This window comes from Barbatula barbatula (genome assembly GCF_947034865.1).
Source record: "Barbatula barbatula genome assembly, chromosome: 15".
In the NCBI taxonomy this organism is placed as follows: Eukaryota; Metazoa; Chordata; class Actinopteri; order Cypriniformes; family Nemacheilidae; genus Barbatula; species Barbatula barbatula.
In genome coordinates, this window is record NC_136778.1 from 19,826,587 (window position 1) to 19,847,582 (window position 20,996).

At 38.9% G+C, this 20,996-nt stretch overlaps 3 protein-coding genes across 4 annotated transcripts in view; 1 reads left to right on the forward strand and 2 right to left on the reverse strand.

Annotated features, from left to right (window-relative positions):
- The first annotated feature begins 583 nt into the window (after positions 1-583).
- On the forward strand, positions 584-6,147 carry ccn6 (cellular communication network factor 6). Its single transcript, XM_079474061.1, has 5 exons — positions 584-745; positions 2,428-2,689; positions 3,468-3,704; positions 4,544-4,737; positions 5,461-6,147. Exons 1-5 carry the CDS (start codon positions 698-700, stop codon positions 5,740-5,742), a joined length of 1,023 nt encoding a protein of 340 aa, XP_079330187.1. The 5' UTR covers positions 584-697; the 3' UTR covers positions 5,743-6,147.
- On the reverse strand, positions 5,790-10,678 carry tube1 (tubulin, epsilon 1). 2 transcript variants are annotated; one of them, XM_079474060.1, is made up of 12 exons: positions 10,493-10,678; positions 10,239-10,312; positions 9,933-9,985; positions 9,780-9,834; positions 9,465-9,580; positions 8,991-9,112; positions 8,730-8,917; positions 8,316-8,488; positions 8,065-8,205; positions 7,664-7,804; positions 7,202-7,376; positions 5,790-7,110 (listed from the first exon to the last, which is right to left on the reverse strand). In XM_079474060.1, exons 1-12 carry the CDS (start codon positions 10,515-10,517, stop codon positions 6,961-6,963), a joined length of 1,413 nt encoding a protein of 470 aa, XP_079330186.1. In that variant the 5' UTR covers positions 10,518-10,678; the 3' UTR covers positions 5,790-6,960. The 2 variants fall into 2 exon arrangements, with proteins under 2 accessions (XP_079330186.1, XP_079330185.1); XM_079474059.1 differs by having other exon boundaries at positions 6,551-7,110; positions 10,234-10,312; positions 10,493-10,630.
- A 1,441-nt stretch (positions 10,679-12,119) lies between these two features.
- The window catches only part of lama4 (laminin, alpha 4), a 42,617-nt gene continuing 33,740 nt past the window's right edge, over positions 12,120-20,996 (reverse strand). The window contains exons 34-40 of the mRNA XM_079475270.1: positions 19,874-20,063; positions 16,159-16,314; positions 15,544-15,703; positions 14,972-15,102; positions 14,614-14,707; positions 14,309-14,428; positions 12,120-12,869 (exon numbers count right to left, since the gene is read on the reverse strand). Coding sequence (XP_079331396.1) covers positions 12,724-12,869; positions 14,309-14,428; positions 14,614-14,707; positions 14,972-15,102; positions 15,544-15,703; positions 16,159-16,314; positions 19,874-20,063 — 997 coding nt within the window. The 3' untranslated portion in view covers positions 12,120-12,723. The remainder of the gene's footprint in view (positions 12,870-14,308; positions 14,429-14,613; positions 14,708-14,971; positions 15,103-15,543; positions 15,704-16,158; positions 16,315-19,873; positions 20,064-20,996) is intronic.

The window sequence follows — 20,996 nt, forward strand, 5'->3', positions numbered from 1 at the left end:
CAAACTGTTAATAGGATATCGGTTTATATAATTAATATTTCTGTATTATAAAATTACGTAGAGAGATTTATCTTCATTGTATTTTTTATAATTTTTGTTGTCTCACCATAGGACACATATTTGCAATATATTTGTCACCCACTTGTGTTGGTCCAGACACTTTACCTGCCCAAAAATGAGTTCATTTCAATCAGACAAATATGAATATAAATGTTGAAATATGAATTATTTTACGTTAAATTGAAATGATCAATAATATTATTTATTTATTTGAAATGGGAGATTGTTAAATAGACTAACTGATTGTTTAATGGAAGTGTGAATAATAAACAAAACCCAGCCAACGGTCCAATGAACTGTTGATTCAAAACTTTACATTTTATAAGCAATAATGCTAATGCCTCCTAAGGTATGTTTTTATTGAACCCATAATGTATCAGAAATAGACCCAACAAGGTGTGAGAATAACGAAATGTGGAAGGTAAGAAGGAGACAGAGAGAGAGAGAGAGAGAGAGAGAGAGAGCAGAGGGAGGGTGGAATATTTGAGATGGAGATCTGTGTGAACTGCTGCAAGGGAAAGGTGTGTTTGGAGAACAGACAGAGGGAAGCTTTGTATACCTTTCAGACAAGTCAGTTCCCTCTCTCTCACTCTCACCCTTTCGTTCTAGGTGCACAGAACTCCTCTGAAAAACGTAAATGATGCTGTCGCTACTTTTCTGTATCCCGGTGCTCATTCTGAGTCAGGTAAGGGCCACTGTATCAATTCTCTGCTCACCATTAATGCTGAACTAGACATTAGCATCCCTGTGTGTCTAAGAGCTACTGTCCATCGGTTGGGCTCAAATAAACCGCATGCTCATTCTCTGTGGTAATACAGTTACTGGACTAACCAAGCTGACTGAGCTTCTGTAATGTGCTGTGAAATATTGGTACGCCTTAATAAAATGCAATATTTGTTACACCTAGATTTTGTGGATTTTATTGTGAACTGTTTGATGTCCTAAAGTTTGTCTAAAAGTTGACAGCATATAGGTGCTGTGACAAAATTGTTATTTTTTATCTCTGTCAGCTGTTGATGCAATAATCTCTTCTTGTATGTGAGATTCTGTTTATGAAACAGGGAGACAACATTTCTATAATGAAGCTTCAATGGAGATGTGTTCTTCTTTGCCAGGAAAATTCTTGATTGTATATTTCTCTCACAGAATAATCTCACCCTGTAGACTTGACAAAAAGACTTTACATATTTGTTGTGACCTCTGGTGACCCCAGAAGCATTTGTGAAAGGGAATTGTTAAAGTTGAGTCTGTAGTTAACCTTACAGCACACAGAAATGTCTTTGTCACAACATTCTAATGTTTTTACAATTGGAGCAAACAAAAAGTAATAAAAAAGTTTGATGAACTAAGATCTAAAAATAAAGCAGAATATATTATAAGTGAATAATAGCTAATTTTATTGGAGGTCAGCAATATGTCTTTATCAAAGTGCTTTTTGAGTTGTAATTTATTAACTATATATTTTATCTATAAACAGATGTGTTTGTTTATTATGTTAAAACTATATGTAGGTCGTTTGTACTATAGGTGGATGTTGCTGTGGTGCTATCAGAACATTGCTCCCTTTCTTTTAGCACCCCAAGCAGCCTTACACTAACAAAACCAAAGCTGGGATTTTAGGGCAGTGGTCTGTTTATTTTTCGACCTGTGGAAGATGCGGAAATTGCCGGAAAACTGAAAATAGTAGCCTAGCATTTTTGAATCCTGTTGTGCAGACACCTTTGGAGAAACAAAAACGTTCTGGGAAGTAATGGTTAAAATACATTAAGCTCTGAAAAAAATAAAAGAGGCTAGCAAACTGTATTTTACTTAAACATTTGTGTTACATCTATTGTTAATGACTTTCAGTAAGACTCTTGTCCTGACCATGATCTACCCAAATTGAGAAAAAATGGAAGCTGAAGTGCTTACAGTTTGTAGTGCATAAGTGTGCCACTTCAAGAAGCCCTGGTTGAGGGTTAACCTTGTATATTTGTGATATATTTGCTGCCAGCAGACAGTGTAGACCCTGTCAAGGCATCTGGCAAGGTTAGTGTTTTTCTTACAAACACTGCTACAGTAGAGCAGTCTGTAAAGCCGTATGAAGGACTGGCTTGTTGACATTCAGATTTGACTTTTCACCTGCTAGAAAAGCTTGTGGATTTGCTGGCGAACTCACAAAAATAGTCCGAAAATTACACTACCGCAGTATTTAATGAGGCCCTAGTAAGGGTGAGACAGCCCATTGAGCCATTGATCCCAGTAAAAATACAGTGATCAATGACTAATGCTTTTTATGTAGTGTCAGATTGTGTCCTCTGTTATTGACTTTACACAGCATTAAAACCACAGTTACACAGTCTGTGTGTGTGTTCTTGCCGTATTCAGGGTGCTTATACCCAGCAGAAGCAGCGAGGAGCAGCAGGTGTGGCAGAAAGGAGGCAATTCTGTAGCTGGCCGTGTAAATGTGGCGTCCGAACGCAGTGCGCCCCTGGTGTCAGCTCCGTTTTGGATGGCTGTGGATGCTGCAAAACCTGTGCACAACAAATTGGGGAGTCATGCAATGAGAGGGACATCTGTGACATGCACAAAAGCTTGTACTGCGACTTTTCCAAAGACCAGCCACGTTTTGAGGTTGGCGTCTGCTCTTGTGAGTGAACGTTTCATGAAATATACTGCTGTGTGGGGGTTATTTTCTTTTACAGGTACACAGTCAACAACACAATAATAAGAATCACAGCTAAAGCTAAGGGCCAGATTTACTTACCTATGTGTTCAGATTGGTCTAAAGACCATACAGAATGAAGCGTTATTTATCGGCGCCTTGTAATGCCTTCTCATAAGGGCACTAAATCCCACTCATTCTCCTTCACAACTCCTTCCTCGTGGAACTTTCTTCCCAATGCGGTCCGGTCAACTACACCTCTCACAACCTTAAAAAAACTACTTTAAACCCATCTCTTCTGCGAATACTTAACAGACAAATAAAAAAAATAAAAGCGGTCTGTTGCAATTCGCAGCCGCACCACTAGATGGGGATAAACATGACACACACAGTACCTTTAAGAGACAATGGTTACAAAAGTTCTAATTTGAGTGACATGGCCAAAAAAGAGAAAAAAATAAAGCTGAATTTGACCAACATTTAAATTCTGATAGATATCGCAATAATAGTGTTATTGCAATATTTTTGGCCGTAATAATCTTGACTGAAAAAATGCAGCCCTAGTGAAGACTAAAAGGTCTTCTGTAGCCATATGATAGCTTTGTCTGAAAAGCCTTACATTTCTCCCAAAATAATCAACGTTTTTTATTTGGGGAGAAATGTGAGACTTTTCAGACTAAGCCACACGCAACAAAACATGCTGTTATAGCACAACTGAGGGCAAAGAAAAAGAGTTTTATAAAAGTCCCGCATATTATTTCAGACATGATGGGGGTGGGTTGTGATCTCAACGGGGCTCACTATGACAACGGACAGGCCTTCCAGCCCAGCCCACTCTACAAGTGCACTTGCATCTCCGGAGCCATTGGCTGTACTCCAGTCTTCATTGAGAAACCTGCTGGGATGCTGAGTGCCACTGGCCTTCAGGGGAAAAAAACAGGGCTCAAGAGTTACAGTAGCAACAAACATCAGCAAGACACCACTTTCAGGACCATGTCAGGTAAATGCGGCTGAATTAAAATATTAAATACAAGAATAATGTTCAAGAATAACTATGATATTTGAATGATATTTTTCGAGGGCAGGATGACATTGTTAGTAATATTAAACATGTACACTGAAGAATTATGATAGTATAATGTATTTTTAGAATGATTAAAGCCTATTAGAATTTTAATATATTTTAAAGCAACATTTGTGGTTACAGTGAGACACTTACAGCTGAAGTAAAAGAGATCAACTCTTGTAAAAAAAAAACATGGATGTCAACGGGACTTCCTGGAAAATAAAAGTAAAAAAGAAATTAATACAAAATAAAGCTTTCAGGAGGAGGAAAATCGAACCAAGCATAGCCCACAGTATTAGGTACTCTAACTACACCATTACCCAAATCTTTCAGAGCTTAAAGTTTGGCTTAAAAAACAAAGAGAACCGAGAATCAATAAGCAAAGACTTACATGTACCAGCTGTCTAGTATCCTTGTATTATTTATCATATATCAAGACTGGTTATAACATAGATATAACTTTACGCAGAAAAGATGATTAAGTAATAATAGGACAATACTGTACGTTATACTGTTATTATGTCTTGTGGTTATACTCTGAAACAGTGAGTATTTTAATGTTTGCCTGGTCCCACATACTTCCATTGTAAGTGTCTACTCAAAGTTTTGAGACTGAGGGATCAAAATGATTATAAATAAATAAATGCACAGAACTCTTATACACAGCGGTAACAACGTTTAACGTTTGTCAGAACCATGGGCCTGAGGTAAGGCTGGGTGTTTGTATATGTACTGTGAGATGACATAGTGCTTTGTGACTGTAACACTGAAAGCTTACAGGGATCCTCCTTTAGCCTGGAAGAAGAACTGCTTAGTTCAGACTACACCCTGGTCAGCCTGTTCACAAACCTGCGGCATTGGCATTTCTGTACGGGTCAACAACGACAACAGCAAGTGCGAGATGAGAAAAGAGCGCAGACTTTGTCTTCTCAGACCATGTGAGAAGAAAGCTTTGAAAGGGCTGAAGGTAAGACGTCCTATCAGTATGACATGTTTACAAATTGTTATCAGTTGCCAGCCCTAATGTAAAATAATAAGCTGGATTTAATTTACTTAAATATAGGAATTTATTGACCTATATGTCAAGACCTTATTATTAAATTTTGCAGGCTATATACAATTATATATATTATTGTTTATACTTTTATACAATATAGCAAATTTAATAAGTATTCATAATGAATTTTGCTAACTTTTCACATTTCTTACCACACCGTATTGTAAAAATGTGTCCAATAGAAGAAAAGACTGTGCTATTGGAGAGCTGAACTAGAAATAAAACTATAAATAAAATGCTGTCAAGTGTAATATATGACGAAATGATATTTCATGAAAGCACAACGTGGATGTTGGAACATATTCAAATGAAAGATCCCAGCATGATAGAAGATGGAAATGGCGAAAGGTGAGAAGCCTATGCTTCAGGTGGAACTAATGTTAAGTCTATTAGGTAATGTGAACAGTAAAATAATAGTTTGATTTGCATATATCAGACGTTGATCAAGCTCAGGACTCTTTTGATCTTCCTAACATCAAAGGTGTCAGGGACATAAAGAGTTTGTTAAGCAAAACGAAGTGGATCAACTCAGACGTCATCCTGGAAAGAGGCACTTTGTGGAGGCCGTATTTGTATTCCTTATTTTATAACCTATTCATGGAAAGTTCCATTTATTCTCTCTTTCACGCACAGATGCCAAAAGGAAAGACCTGCAGACCGAAATTTCAGGAGAATAAAGCAGAGAAGCTGGTTCTGTCTGGCTGTACCAGTGTTAAGAAGTACCGGCCGATGTACTGTGGCATCTGCATGGACAAACGCTGCTGCGTTCCCAACAAGTCAAAAATCGTGAACATACAGTTCCACTGCAAAGGAGGATCCGATGTACTATGGAAAATGCAGTGGATCACTTCCTGTGTGTGTCAAAAGAAGTGTAATGATCCTGAAGACATGTTTTCAGAACTACACTTAATATAAATCAGACACACCAAGACAGAAATCTGGAGGATGATCATTCTGAAATTGTGCATGAGGTTTGCTTTAATATGTGAGCTGTTGATAATCTATACGCACAGGAAGGAAAACATGGCCAATACATTGCTGTTTACACAATCTAAATGTTTGTTTTAAAATGTCTACCCCTAAAGCGGGCAATCTTTAAGGTAATGTTTTTGTCTTTATGAATTCATTTTAAAATGCCAAACATTGCGTCCGGATAATGTGCCCGTCACAAGATCTCTACGAGTGTGAGAAAACTGAAGCTGCTTCAGGTTACAGAAGTATGTAAAAAGATTTTCCATAAAAACTTTCTGTATGCCCTCCCACTAGTCATCACATCATTACATTGATGCACTTTATTTTGCATAAAGTGAATCTCTGATCATTGCTGTTTCTCATGTTACCTTAACTCACCGACTCTTATCGTCAGTGAATGACTTCACGTAGCTTTGTTGCAAATGCCTCAGATCTAATGTCGTTTGTGATGTCACAATTCTTCAAAATATCAATATTCTTCGCTGGACCACACTTTGACCGGCTGAACTCTCAGCCGCTACACAGTTACAGTACACTTACAGCAATTTAATTGTTGGAGCGATTGTTTTGTTGGTCATAGGAAGCATTCTGACCTCTGGATGCCCTAATGGTGTTTTGCATAACTGGAGAGTTTATAAAAATCATGTGTCATGTGATGTATTGCTTGTAAAAATAAGATCCATGTGATTTGACCAGGAAATTATTTTCTAGTCACTAAAAATAAGTGTTAAAAATGAATAAGGATTCAGATTATTGTCATAATAAATTATTTAAATGGATGAATCAATTAATGTTAATCACATTCCTGCATTCGGGCAGAGACAAATCATAAAGAATGGCGAATTATTCACATTTAACAATCTACTTTGATATAATCACTCGCAAGAAAAAGAAAACATAGTTCCAATGCAGTTCATTTTTAGTCTCTGTCACATAATTTTCACACCAAATTCCTTTTGATATACAATATCCAACCACAACAAATGTGAAAAATCGTACGCTTTATGCAAGGTGACAACCAACAGAGCCATATTAACGTATTCTTGCACACTTTAAGGTTTATGACAAGAGACATTTTACATCAAAACACTGATTATATAAAGAAATATAATTCATTAACATAACATTAGTCTCTTTATCTAGCATACATCATTCACACGATCATGTGGCGATAGAGAGTCTGGGGGCGTTTGGCATGAGTGGGTGTTCCAGGTGTGTGTAGTCCTGTATAAGATCTGAGAGGCATGACAGCGCTTCACCAAATCCAGCTGACTCCATGCCATCCACTGCTAAATAGTGATGCAGGTGAGCCTGGGGGGGCAAAACAAATGCCATCAACATTATTCTGCTCCCTAGTTTACATGCACTGACATATTTTGGGTGGCTTTGGGACACGATGTACCTTTCTTCGGTAGAGCTTCACAAAACGCTCCCTTAGCTCACTGAAGGCAAACTGGACACAAGTGTTGTTGGCCAATGCTAATAAAGAATGTGTGTGACCCACAGGAGGGACAGAACATAGGCTTGTCTTCCATCCCTCCTGATTCCATGGGACAAAAGGCAGAGTGGGCTTTAGACTGAGAAAAAAACAATAAAAACAAGACAATATGATATTGGAAATTACACATTTAATTAAATTGAGCATAAGAAAATGATCACGGATAAACTCTCTCTTCAGGTCCAGAGACCAGTCAGTGGTACCCGTCAGCTACAACTATGCCAGACAGATTTATTTCTCCAATGAACAGACTTTTTATTGTACATCAAAATGAATTCATATGATTGTATATTAAAAAAATTAACAGGGTTATGATTTGGCTGCAACATGATAAACAGAATAAAAAACCAGGAGGAAGTGACAAACCGGTCAATGTTCCTGCGCAGGTCAGACAGCTGAACGTTTCCACGCAGCATAAGAGCACAAGCCAGATAAAGGTTGTGTTTAGGGTCAGCTCTTATCAGCTGATGTTCTTTACTGAATGCATCTGAGAACATCTGATCCAGCCTACAACACAGAAACCAATTAAACTAAATTAAACTAAACTAATACTGCTATTAGATTTCATTTGTATTAACTTCTGCCAAGTGCATCAAAAGCAGCTCGAGATTGCATGAAGAAGTTGCATCGAATTCATCAGAATTTTCCTAAAAATGTACAGATAGTATAAGTCACCAACATCGCTCAAAAATGTGTGAAACTGTACTATTTATCATACTGTGGTGGCTAAGCAGTGAGTTGTAAAATAACAACATTTGGTGACTGACCTGCGTGGTGGAACATTAACATCTGCAAGTGTGTAGAGCGGAGTAAGACTGGACACCAGGTAATGTAACCGTGGGAATGGTACCAAGTTCATGGCTATCTCATTCAGGTCCATGTTGAGAGAGCCCTCAAATCGTGCTGAACTGAGAGTGTTGAAAAAAAACTGTAATTTGTCAAGGCTTTAACAAGAGGGTAATACATACACAAAAATACAGAGTTAATGGTTTATTTTGATCTTTAACTCATGTTGTACCTGGTAATATTAAGAAGTAGGTTTGCAACAATGTTGTTCATGGCATCAAAGGGCTTCTCAACCTTCACCAGCCCTCCCTGTCCAGAGATGATGGTACAGTTCTTCTTGATGACAGAGCCTAGTTTACCAGTGTGGGACATATGCTGTATCTTACCAACAATATCCACCAAAGACTGCAAAAGAAACAAAAGGCAAAGGGTTCTAAAACAGAGTCAGGAGTCATAACATGTTGCTGTATGAAAAATGTGCTTAAATATCATTACAAATATTTAAATAGCAGTGCTCGCCTTTTTAAAGATTTTACTGTGATGCAAATACTAATGTTCATTATTTAACTGGTGATAATGGGACCACTACATGTAAATTATATAAAAAAATAATTTACACTTGTTGTGGTACTAAAAGAATGCATACTTGGTTATCCACAGGCAGGACGCAGTCTGCATGCTCAGTGAGTTCTTTCATTGCCAGGACGCAGTTGTAAGGAGAGGTGATGACGTCGTCTTCTGCTGTTGGGTACACAGAAGTCACTATCCGATAGACCTCTGGGAACTCCTCTTCGAGAAGCTTTAACACAAATGTGCCTAAACCCGAACCTGTCCCTAAACACACAGATGAAATTTTAAATACCAGAATGAAAGAAAACACGACGGGGATCATCTGACAGACGCTCACCTCCTCCCATGGAGTGAATGAGAAAGAAGCACTGAAGGCAATCGCAGTGTTCTGCAGCCCTGCGGACCTGATCCACAATCTGCTCTCTGTAGGCCGAGCCATATGTGTGGTGTCCGACTGCCCTAAAGGAAATAATCAGAATCACATTCTGATGAACACAGAGAAAGATATTAGGAAGAATGCTTATAACCAAACAGATAAAGCCACCCATTGACTAACATAGATGGAAAATATAGAATGGTAGTCAAAAGTGCCCCAGAACTGTTTGCTGTCCTACATTCTTCAAAATGTTCTGTTTTGTGTTCAACCGAACAGAAGTATCCCTTTGGTTGAAGTATCCCTTTAAGAAAAAATGTCACCTCCATCTCAGATGGCCTTGGGGTGAGTAAACATTCAAATTTCAATTCAGGGGTGAACTATCACTTTAAGAATGCGTGTAGATGCTTCACAACAGACATACTGCACAAGTCTCACCAGTTATTTCCTGAACCAGAGACATCGCTGATGAGCTGTGTGCTGCTGAAAAGCTGCCGCAATGGCCCCTGCAGAATCTCTGCCAGGACTCCTTCTTCCATGTCCACTAGCACTGCCTGCTCACACACACATGGATAATGCATACACGGACGGACATTAACAGGAATCTATCAAGGTTATCGGGAATCTCTATAAATTCACAGACAGGTGAGTTTGTAAAGGGGTTTGAGCTAAACTCTGCACAGCCTTCTATCGGACCGGATCTGAGGAAGCTTTGTCCATACTGTAGTCTATATGCCCTGGCAAGATGCTTACCCTGGCCTTCAGAGCGGTGATCCTGTCACCTATGCCGTTTTCTCTATGACCTCTCCTGCAAAAACATCACAATAATAATCAGTGCTCAAGTGGGATGGCACTCACATGGATAAACTTTATAAAATAGGATAAAAGCATTAAAAGACAGGTTACCTTGGATCATCGTTTCTAAAGAAACTGCTAAGTGCTTCATCATAAACTCCCTTCTGCAGAGACACAGTGACACGCTAAGTTACTGCATTAATAGAATAAAAGCTTGTCCTTTCAGACAGGACAATAAGGCGGACAGAGGAAAAGAAAAAGCAAATGTAGAGGGCCAATAACCTATAAGGCTGTGAAAAGTATACACACCTGTGGTTTTCATTTTAAGATTACTACATCACAAAATATATATTATTGTAACATACACAGTGTCATGTTTTGGACAGTGCTGTGATGTTAAAATGTGCAAGACCTCACTTGATTGACGTGAGAGTGCTCTCTTAGCGCGAGGTCCCAGAAGCAGCATCCCACCTGATTCCCGCACTGCCCAACTGCGTTTACACACAAAACATCGAGGACGATACACATCAGAGCTCACAGAAAGAAATGAATTAATTACGTTATTGGACCTGACAAAACTCAATGGTTTGTGTAATACACCGGGCTCAGACAGATCTGAATCGAGAGAAACTATAGTTGCAGTTACGGCAATAAAAGAAACACTTTCTTACCTTGAACTACTACGGACTGCGTCATCTTCAGAGCTCATAACAATCGAATAATCGAAGTTACTACACCGTCAATATCTTTAAGCGTATGTATGGGTTCCTTGCCGTAGCCATAGAAACGGTGCTCAACGCTTTTCGCGCCGCCGGTTTAATGTAGATCGTCGCTGATTGATGACGCATGCAGTGCGCAAGGAAGTTCTGCTCAGTTGTTTTTCTCATCGATTTAAATCCTGATATTTACGATCTTACCGGTTTATGCTCCCGTATAAAAATCCGAAATCGCCTCCTGTACCCCTATTCACTATTCCATATATCACTTTAAGGAATGTTTTTTCTTTTTTATGGCTTCACATTATAAGTAACATTACAATAACGTTGTAAATTGCAGTACATTTGAAATCAAAAGTAGCACAAGGGATACATTTCAATATTATAACATTACATATGTAAACGTAATAGCCTACATATGATCATAAACTTAAATAAAATAATAATAATGAAACCATATAAAAGTTCCTTCTTCGTTGTTTTTTTTGAGCGGAGTAAGGGATCAATTAAACATTTTATTTCTGTGCACTGGTGATCTAACAATCAATCATATGTAATATATTGTGTGTTTTAATACTTTTTTGGGTTTTCTTCATGTAGTGAAGCCAGTGTTGGAAAAAACGCAGGACCGTTTCTTCTTTAATATCAATTAATTACATTATTAATCGATTAAAAATAAATAATGAAACCCATCGGTCCACATTCGAACACTAAGTGCACTGGAAGCGCGGCGGGCGCCATCTTCTGTCGAGACGCGGGAATTCAGCGACATAGAGGCTATTTACCAATTGCATTAAAGGGTTGTGTGCATGTTGTGTTGCTGTGTTTGGACTGGAGTATGAAAGAAGAACAAACGATGACTACAAAATAGTCCAGGAATGGCTACAAAATACGAGAAAGGAGAAATACATTAAATACTGTAGTCAATATGCATTATTTCCCATGAGCGTTTGTGAATAAAACCAAAATCCCCTGATACATTGTTTCTTTTGTACAATACACATGTTGATGGTTTAAAGGTAAGTAGGTTAAAAGCAAATAGTAATACTGTACAAAACTGCCCCCCACTTGAAATATGTTGTGTTTATTCTTTAAAGTCCCAGTGACATAAAAAATTGCAATGCCTATTTTTATGTAATATTGCAGTGTTTTTATTGTTCATAGTTTATCAATGTGAGTCCTTTCTTTTTTTATATCGTTTGCTCTTGTAATCTTAAATTAAAATTTGAAAATGCACCTCTGTCCTGTTATGACTATTAATCTTAGATGATGGCTCGGATGTAGTATCTGTTAACTCCTCCCCTTCAACTGTCAGTCTGCTGCTGCAGAAAACAGTTGATTCATATTTTTTTATTATTGTAAGGTTAGGTTTAAGGTGAAGGTAGGTGTTAGCTAATGCAATTTATTGAGATTATATGTCGAGATTTTGCATCCCTTCTAGACCTTCAAAATCCCATTTCACTCGGAAATGCATCAAGACACGGAAGTTAAAACAATAACAACTTCTGGTTCACGGGGACTTTAAGGCCATTTTTTATAACTTTATTTTTTATTTTCATTAAAAACGTTCAACGGTTGATTTGAATTAATCATTCTGTTTAATATGTATGCTCTTACAGTAAAAACTCAATAGATATGTTAGAAAACATTAGCTTTATTAAAGACACAATATTACAGAAATCAGCAAGTTTTCAGATCTCTTATTGGCTTGGTTAATACTTTGTTATTGCAATTTTGTTTAAAAGTCTTAAAGGACCAGTCAAATTTTTGGAGGATCTGTTGACAGAAATGCAATATATCATATCAGAGGTGTATAAAGACCTTACTTAATGAAGCTTTGTTTTTATTACCTTGTCTTATATGCCTCTGTTGTGCTTCGAAAGGGAGAGGTGGAGTGAGCTGTTAGTTGCAATTCACAACCTCAGCGCTAGATGCCCCTAGATTTTACTGACGGGTACTTTAAGGCTTTAATGAAACTGGACCTTATATTTTCAGTATTTAAAAAAACTTCAAACATTTTGGTGTCAAATAGTGATTGCAGTGCTCAGTCTGCAGTATAAAGGTGGATAAATGTTGCATTGTGATAAAATAGCATTACATGATGTTGAAGAGGTACGTTAGAGATACATTAAAACACTGCTAGAATTAAGTGTTCTTTTGGCGTGGGGTCCCAGAATGGCAGTCACTCAGGAAGCAGGGCAGGCGCCCACACCTACTGCACCACTGACCAGGACTGCCTTACTGAAGCTCACAGGAGACTCATTTATAGACAGGTTTCTTATGCAGCCTGTGTAGCCCCTCTTGCTAAGAAGGTTGAGAGGCATCATGGAGTCTAGAGCAAAAAAAGTTATGTACATTAATTAATAAACGGTTTCTGTTGCCAGAAACTATATATAACATATACTGTACATATATATATATATATATATCCAAATAAATGATTTCATAAATTATATTGACAGAATTCTTATTTTGGGTGACCTATTACAGCATGTCTATTTCTCCACCAAAACCTGCACCAAACAGAACAGGAAAACACCTTTTAAAAAACACATTTTAACACTCCCCCATGTGCCATTGCTATACAAAGTCCCCGGACACACTCTACTAGTTTTTGCTTTATTGTTCGGTAGGTCAAACAAATGTTAGTGGCGCCAAATATATACACTGGCTTCATTCTCACAAATCCACTGAAACACATTGGCATTTTAATTATAAAACATAAGTCGGTAACACAAAAATGATCATAATAAACATAATTGTTTTCTCTGCCTTGCACAAAGCATAATTGTAAAGGGGTCATATGGTGCGAATACGTTTTTTTCTGTGTCTTTGGTGTGTTAGAAGTTGCCCATGCATGTATTAGACACGTAAAATTGCAAAAATGTAAGGAAGAAATGTGTCGGAACAAAAGATTTATTCTATCTAAAAGCGAATGCTTACCCAGACCTGCCTGAAACGCTTCGTGTGACTACCCCAATACTACCCCAGAACCATAATATTCGCTTTAATGCCGAGATATCATCACCCTTATATGACCCGATTTATATGAGTGCATTATATGTTGTCATTAAAACATGACAAAATTTGATTATTCTAAAAAAATAACTGAATGTTCTACGTTCTTAAATGGCAAACAAATAATTGACAGAATATCAGAATATTCATGACTAATAAAAATAAATAGTGGAAATTAGAAATTACTGATATTCTAATCCTCTGTAACATTTAAATGACTGTATTTTATATATATATATATATATATTTACATGAAGTTTGATCTTATGCGAAGAAACACATCTACTTGTACCTTCCGATTGGTTACTAGGTTATCAGATTTTTCTGGCTCTCATTACACATTAAAAAAATGTGACATAATTCATGTCTAATGAATCATAAAAACTTGCTTAGGCAACATGGCTTCTGTTTGTTCTTTGAAAAGAAACACATGCAATGGAATTGGCAGTTTTTAAATGGTAACAACAATTGTAATAATTTTATGAATCATGCACTTCACTTTTATCCAGGATAAGATAAATATGAAGAGGTTCCAAAATGCATGAAAATCTTGTTCAATTCACAAATTATTGTAATCCAATTAATATCATTTAAACAGCGGTTGGTTGATTTAAGCCATAAAAACAAAAAGAATACAGCTACCTAACACAATAAAACAATAAAAACGATAACATAATAAAAAAACATGATCATATAGTCTAGAACCTTTTATTTCGTTTTTTTAGAATATATGTGAGACAAGTGGGGACTAACCTGGGGCTCCACCAATAAAAACTGGTGAAAGAGTGTCCTGTGCTGCTTCATTGACAGGGCCAATAACATGATTCACTTCTGAGTCCACATCTAGTTGCACCACATTAGCATCTTTTATCACTGGAAAGCACAACATATTATGACACAAGTGAGAAAGCAGTTATCATTTAGACGGGCTGACATTAATTACTTGTGGGCTTCAACAAGTTGGATTTACGATGTACAGGACGTGATGTACAGGACATTTCAGGTATTGCTGTTAATAAACAGTTAATAAAATACATCATTTTGGGATGATTATCTACCTGTGACCTTGTGCCAGTTTCCATCACAGATTCCCTGCCTAGGAGACGTGTATGTGGAAAATTCGCGAATACCGTTATTCACCACAACATGCACCTACAAGACACCAACAAATCAGTAAAATTACTTCAATGTTACAGATTGACAACCAAATATTTCTGTGAGCAGTTTTTCATGTGCTCATAAACTGATCAAAACTGGATACATGTTACACAATACAATGAAGCGTAAACTTACAAAAGTATTTTTATCTGCCATTTTAAAAGTGAAGAAAAACTTAATTCCTAACATTTTTACTAACATATTACAAGACCACATTCCATAGGGTGGTCAAATGAATCTATCACATGATCTTCAGACCTGGCCTTGATAGATGTACATGGTGAGATATTCCCGCTCTCCTGCGAACAAGTGCAGTAGCACTCCTGTAGCCATGCGAGGGCGCACATCCATCGTCAGCTCAAATCTTCGACCAAAATGAAAGGAGTCATCTACATGTTTGAAGAAAAAGAGAATGCTTTATGTCAAGACACATTCCCTGGATCATGTTATAAGTACACGATTAATAATATAAAGAATTCTAGAGGCAAAATACAGAAATTTTAGGTCAAGTTCATTCCTCGATTGTATTGAGCTCCACGAGTGTATGTTGGAATTTAGCCCCATACTGCCGCATGATGATGTGAAATTCCATTTCCCAAGACCCTGCTTGAGTCCTTAATCTTTGCACCAATCAAAAACCCTGTGCTGACAAGAGGTGATGCAAGGCTAATGTTTTGTCTGTGTAGTCATTCAAGCGGCAAGCAAAGTAATATATTGTCCGAAGTGATTCATTTCTCTATAAACACCTTTTTTAAAAATAAAACAGATCAAGAATGAGAGATACGCAATAAAGTTAATCATAAAGATGATAAAGAAACATCATATTTTACCCAGGAGTACATATCCCTCCTCATCAGTGAAGTATGTCCCTGGCTCAGACGGGCCATCATAACAGGGTGTGATCCCAAAACTGTGGGATGCAGTGCTGAGCATGCGGCCATTTAGCTGGAGACTCCGTACACAGCCAGAGAAGCTAGAAACAGATGTCTTCTGAAAAGAAAAATAACACCATGAGTGATTCCTCAATAAAGCTGAGTTGTTTGTTGGCCTTTTAAGGCTAACTGTGCGACAACAATTGCATAGATGTTTCTTTCAAATTGCCAAGACAATTATGAATAATATAATCTCAATACTGTAAATGTAAAACAATTGTATGGAAGCATATTTTGAGATCTATGGGCGATGCTCAATAATCCATCTTTGTACTCATCAGGAAGCAACATATAGTTTGAATGACAATACAGAATAAAATGTCTGAGCTACAATCGCACGATCTGACAAAGTGTCTATCAAAACAGACAGTGTTATCTGTAGCTGGCATAAGACAACAGTTAATGAGATTTAATAAACATACATTATTGACTGTTCTAGTGATTGTAATTCTATTTGAATTATTTGCTGAACCGGGAGCCATGGGGGAATTATTTTGTTTGGGTTTACTATACCTGAACGTTTTTCAGAGCTCGTTCAGGCGGGACCCCACCTATGTAAAGAGGATCTTGAACATGCAGTGATGTATTTCCACCTGGAGCACTGTCCTCTATTACCGTCAGACCATCGATTATCAGTCTGCCCATATTACCTCCTCTGATGAAGATAATCTATAGAGAGAAAGTCACATTAGCAAAGAATGTCAAATTAATTTTATACAAAACAAGTGTCATTTTTGCTATTTGAGATCAAAATAATTTTACTTCCCATGTAGCCTCCTTTGGAGGCCCTAAACCACAACGTGAAAAAATTATTTGTGGGGAGAAAAATATAAACAATGTCTTAGATCCTTCCCGTGTCTAAGACTTTCTTTCTGTATCTCTGTCTGATATTTTTCTCTCTCAATTACAATATAATGGGGAACAATATAAACAATAATGATTTTTGCCACTAATATTGAAAAAAACGTATCAATTCATGACAAGAAACATTAAAAACTATATTGAAAGAGAACTAATGTACTGTATGTGTGTGTGTGTTTCCCCTATGTTAAGTTTGGAAACCTAGTATTTGACAAAACAAGCAGGATCCATCAAGTAGGCCCTATCTATGTGGAAAAACACCTAATTTTCTGTCATGATTCCGCCATCATGTCATGTTTATTCTTAGTCTTGCAGCGGAGTCATGGCATAGCCTTAGGTTTTGTGTGAGAAAGACATGGCTTTGTTTTGATTCTGACTTGCCATGTGCTTTCTCGTGTCTCGTCAGTGTTTCCCGCCCTTTTGTCTCGTTAACCTTCCCGGAGTGTTTCAGTACCCACACCTGCCCATTGTTATCTCCTTTGTTAGTCTCCCTATAAAATGCCCTCTTGTCTATTGTCTTGTGCTTGTTCGTTGTACCTGTGTTTCGTTATACTTGTACTTGTACGCTGTTCTTGTTACCCCTGTAGATGATTCCCGCCCTGTATGGTGTGTTACAAGTTCATGGTCCTGTACGTTTATTTCCAATTTCCTTGTTTGGTTGTTTTTGCCCCCTTGAGGGAAGTGTTTGTTTTCAGTTTTTGAGAGTTAGTTTGGTTAGTGTTTTCCCCATTGAGGGTGTTTGTTTTGTATGTATTTATTAAAGTCTTGTTAACCCCTTCATCCGTGTCTGCCTGCACTTGGGTTCTTCCACCACGTCCTCGTTCATGACAGAACGAACGAGCCATTACCGAACCCAGCAGGCAAGATGGAGGCAAGGAGAGTGTCCCAGGCTCATCGCCTCCTAGGTTTACGCCAGGGTCACTCCGATGTTTTGGAGTTCGCTGACCGCTTCTTTGAGACGGCAGGGGAGATGGTCCACAATGAGCAGGAACAGATGGTCCTGTTCAATGGCGGCCTCAACCAACCTCTAGCGCGGTGGGAGATGCAAATGCTGAGACCGCTGGGCTTCACAGACCTGATCAGGTATGCCATGAATCGGCCGGAGCCCAGGGTCTCAGTCCAGCCCAGTTTTTCCCCCCCGCTGGCCGCCATCCCCGAGGGCCGTACCCTGCAAATCGGGGTTGTGGGCCTCTCCTCACCCTCTGCGACCTCCACCTCGTCCGCTCCACCACCTTCAGCCTCCCCACCCGCAGTCAGCCTGGGTGGCAAACGGGGAAGGCGTGAATCCTGGGGGTCCTCGTCAGAGGCCTCCAGCCCGGAGACAGCCATGACCTTCACCTCCTTCCTCCAGCCAACCACCAGACGGGTGGCTCGGCTGAAGAAGAAGAGGCAACGGAGGGCGGTCCCGTCAAGTCCGGTGGTCCCGTCAAGTCCGGTGGTCCCGCCAAGTCCGGTGGTCCCGCAGGCGCCCAGTCAAGTGGCTGGTCCTGCCTTCCAGCCGGCGTCAAGCCATGTTCCTCAGCCGGCCTTCCAGCCGGCGTCAAGCCATGTTCCTCAGCCGGCCTTCCAGCCGGCGTCAAGCCATGTTCCTCAGCCGGGGACTCCTAGAGCCCCTGGGACTTCGCGCTCTCGAGCGCCACCCCCCAGGGTGTCCCCTAAGTCCCCTGGGACTCCGCGCTTTCGAGCGCCAGGGACAAGAACTGTTCCCCTTTGTCCCAATCAGTTTGGACTTCCTCCCATGATCTTTGTTGTTCCCCCTCCCCCCTCCCTTGTTTGTTATTTTTATTATGTCATCCCAACCCTTTTGTAATGTTTTCTTGTCTGCCCCTAATCTTGTTTACCATGTTTTGCTTTGTCTTGTCATTGTCTCAGTCTGCCTTGTCTTGTCAGTCTACCCCTTGATGAACACCTAGAGGTGTTCATTTAAGGGGGGGCTTATGTCATGATTCCGCCATCATGTCATGTTTATTCTTAGTCTTGCAGCGGAGTCATGGCATAGCCTTAGGTTTTGTGAGAAAGACATGGCTTTGTTTTGATTCTGACTTGCCATGTGCTTTCTCGTGTCTCGTCAGTGTTTCCCGCCCTTTTGTCTCGTTAACCTTCCCTGAGTGTTTCAGTACCCACACCTGCCCATTGTTATCTCCTTTGTTAGTCTCCCTATAAAATGCCCTCTTGTCTATTGTCTTGTTCTTGTTCGTTGTACCTGTGTTTCGTTATACTTGTACTTGTATGCTGTTCTTGTTACCCCTGTAGATGATTCCCGCCCTGTATGGTGTGTTACAAGTTCATGGTCCTGTACGTTTATTTCCAAGTTCCTTGTTTGGTTGTTTTTGCCCCCTTGAGGGAAGTGTTTGTTTTCAGTTTTTGAGAGTTAGTTTGGTTAGTGTTTTCCCCTATTGAGGGTGTTTGTTTTGTATTTATTTATTAAAGTCTTGTTAACCCCTTCATCCGTGTCTGCCTGCACTTGGGTTCTTCCACCACGTCCTCGTTCACGACAATTTTCACTTTTTAATTACAGAGACAACGTATATTGCATAGACTACTTTTAAATTTATATATAATGGACTTACAAACTTAGTTTCCTGAACTATATAGGCCAGTTTAAAACAATCAATTATAAGTTTTTCTTCAAAACAATGTGATTTTCGTTTTGAAGCGAGGTAGCTGGTTTGAGCTAGGTGCTTGGGACCAGCACATGACCAACTTAAACCAGCAGCAGACAACAGTCTGCAATATGGCGGCTACTGCTGGAAAAAGATGAGAAAAACGGCGGTTGACCGCAGACAGCTGCCGTTAGTGGACCACCAACTTTGCAACCGGTGTTCCGCCACTGGCCTGCTGGCCTTATGTTAGATGGGGATGGGCAAACGGAAAAGCGAGAGGCAAAAAAAGTTTTGAAGAGTAAAAAGAAGTATGAACAGTGAAGTCTTCGGACTTAGGCTCAGGAAGGATCTTAGATACTGATTTTATTTTTCTCCCTACAATGTTTTTTTTTTCACGTTGCGGTTCAGGGCCAACGTAGCCTCCCACTGTTTTATGTCTTATTTACTCTGCTTCTTACTTGCCATGTGGGCTTCAGTGTCCATTACACTCTGCATTTTTATGTGAGAGGACAACAATAATGTGTTGCATTGTGTTAACTGTGATTTATTGTGTCTTTAAATAAAGTTGTTCTAGAGATGTTCTAAAGGTCTTTCTTGCCTAACAATGGCACCATATTGTGATGTGGAGGCGAAAAGCCACAGTAATAAACAAACACATGACAAAAATATGAAAAAAAGTTGAAAAAGCCCAACGTTAGTTAATTTGGCACAGACGTTACACCTTTACAGTCATTACTTAGTAAACTTTTAATAAGCTTCCTTACATCATGCCACTTTCCATCGCTGTATTTCTCCTTGGTTCTAATTTTGACATGGATTTGGCCTGTGCTGAACGCAAACACCAGCCTTCCATGTGTAAGGTACAGAGCCATGAAGTTCTCCTCAGACTCATCAGACAAGTAGAAGATGAGACCAAAGGCAGATTGCGTCTTCAGCGATACAGAGAAATTTGATCTACAAGAGATAAAAACACAGAATACAAACAGATTGGAAATTAAGTTATTATTCTACTGCACACAGCATTTGTAAAACACATAATATAGTGTATAGGCTTCATTCATAATCCAAATTTGTATTCTTGTTAGCAGTGAATAAATCCTGTAACCATACAGACTTAAAGTTAATAAAACAGTTCGACCTCAACAACTCCAAGTCTGGGACAGCGTATGCAAAATGTCAATGAAACCAAAAGGTCATATTTCTTGTTCACTGAAATCTCTCCCTCAAGGAATCGATCGAATCATTTTGGTGAATGAACTGAAAAAGAACTAATCACTCAAATTCATACAAAATCACGGTAAACCATGGCTTCATATGGCTTTTACAGTTATTCCATGTGAAGCACGATTTCACAACATAAAACACAGATAATAAATGTAATTATGATATTAATATGTGTCACACCATGCTTTAATATCATGCTTCACCAGATGACACTGCTCACATCACCCAGACTATCTGCTTACACTATAATACCATAATTCATTGCTGGACTTTTGTATTATCACACACATCTATAGCTCATTACATTCATTAGCCGATATATACCCGGTTGTTTCAGTTGGTCTTTGTGAAGTATTTTTAGCATCGCAGCTGCATTCCTGGGTGGTCTGTCGTGGTTTCAATGTTGTTTTTTCCCTGGTGTCTATGTGGACTGATCATTGTGTTTGACCTCTGCCTGTTTATGGGATTACAATTCTGAATTTGCCCTTAATAAACTGCATTTGGATCTTCAACCACGTGTCTCTATGAGTAGCACTGTGACGATAAGAAATACTATTGCTCCGCCAAACGATGTAGTTCCTCGGAAACGGAAGCCACAAAGCATTTGCCAAGGAACTACAGGTATCACCTCGTGCGGTAATAAAATGGTCAGAAGCGAAACAG

Coding starts and splice junctions, on each gene's coding strand:
- ccn6 (XM_079474061.1), top strand. CDS start 698: ATGATGCTGTCGCTACTTTTCTGTATCCCGGTGCTCATTCTGAGTCAG. Junction 746..2,427: donor CGGTGCTCATTCTGAGTCAG/GTAAGGGCCACT, acceptor TGCCGTATTCAG/GGTGCTTATACCCAGCAGAA. Junction 2,690..3,467: donor TGAGGTTGGCGTCTGCTCTT/GTGAGTGAACGT, acceptor ATATTATTTCAG/ACATGATGGGGGTGGGTTGT.
- tube1 (XM_079474059.1), bottom strand. CDS start 10,530: ATGAGCTCTGAAGATGACGCAGTCCGTAGTAGTTCAAG. Junction 8,206..8,315: donor CTACTTCTTAATATTACCAG/GTACAACATGAG, acceptor CAACACTCTCAG/TTCAGCACGATTTGAGGGCT. Junction 7,805..8,064: donor GTTAATGTTCCACCACGCAG/GTCAGTCACCAA, acceptor TCTGTGTTGTAG/GCTGGATCAGATGTTCTCAG.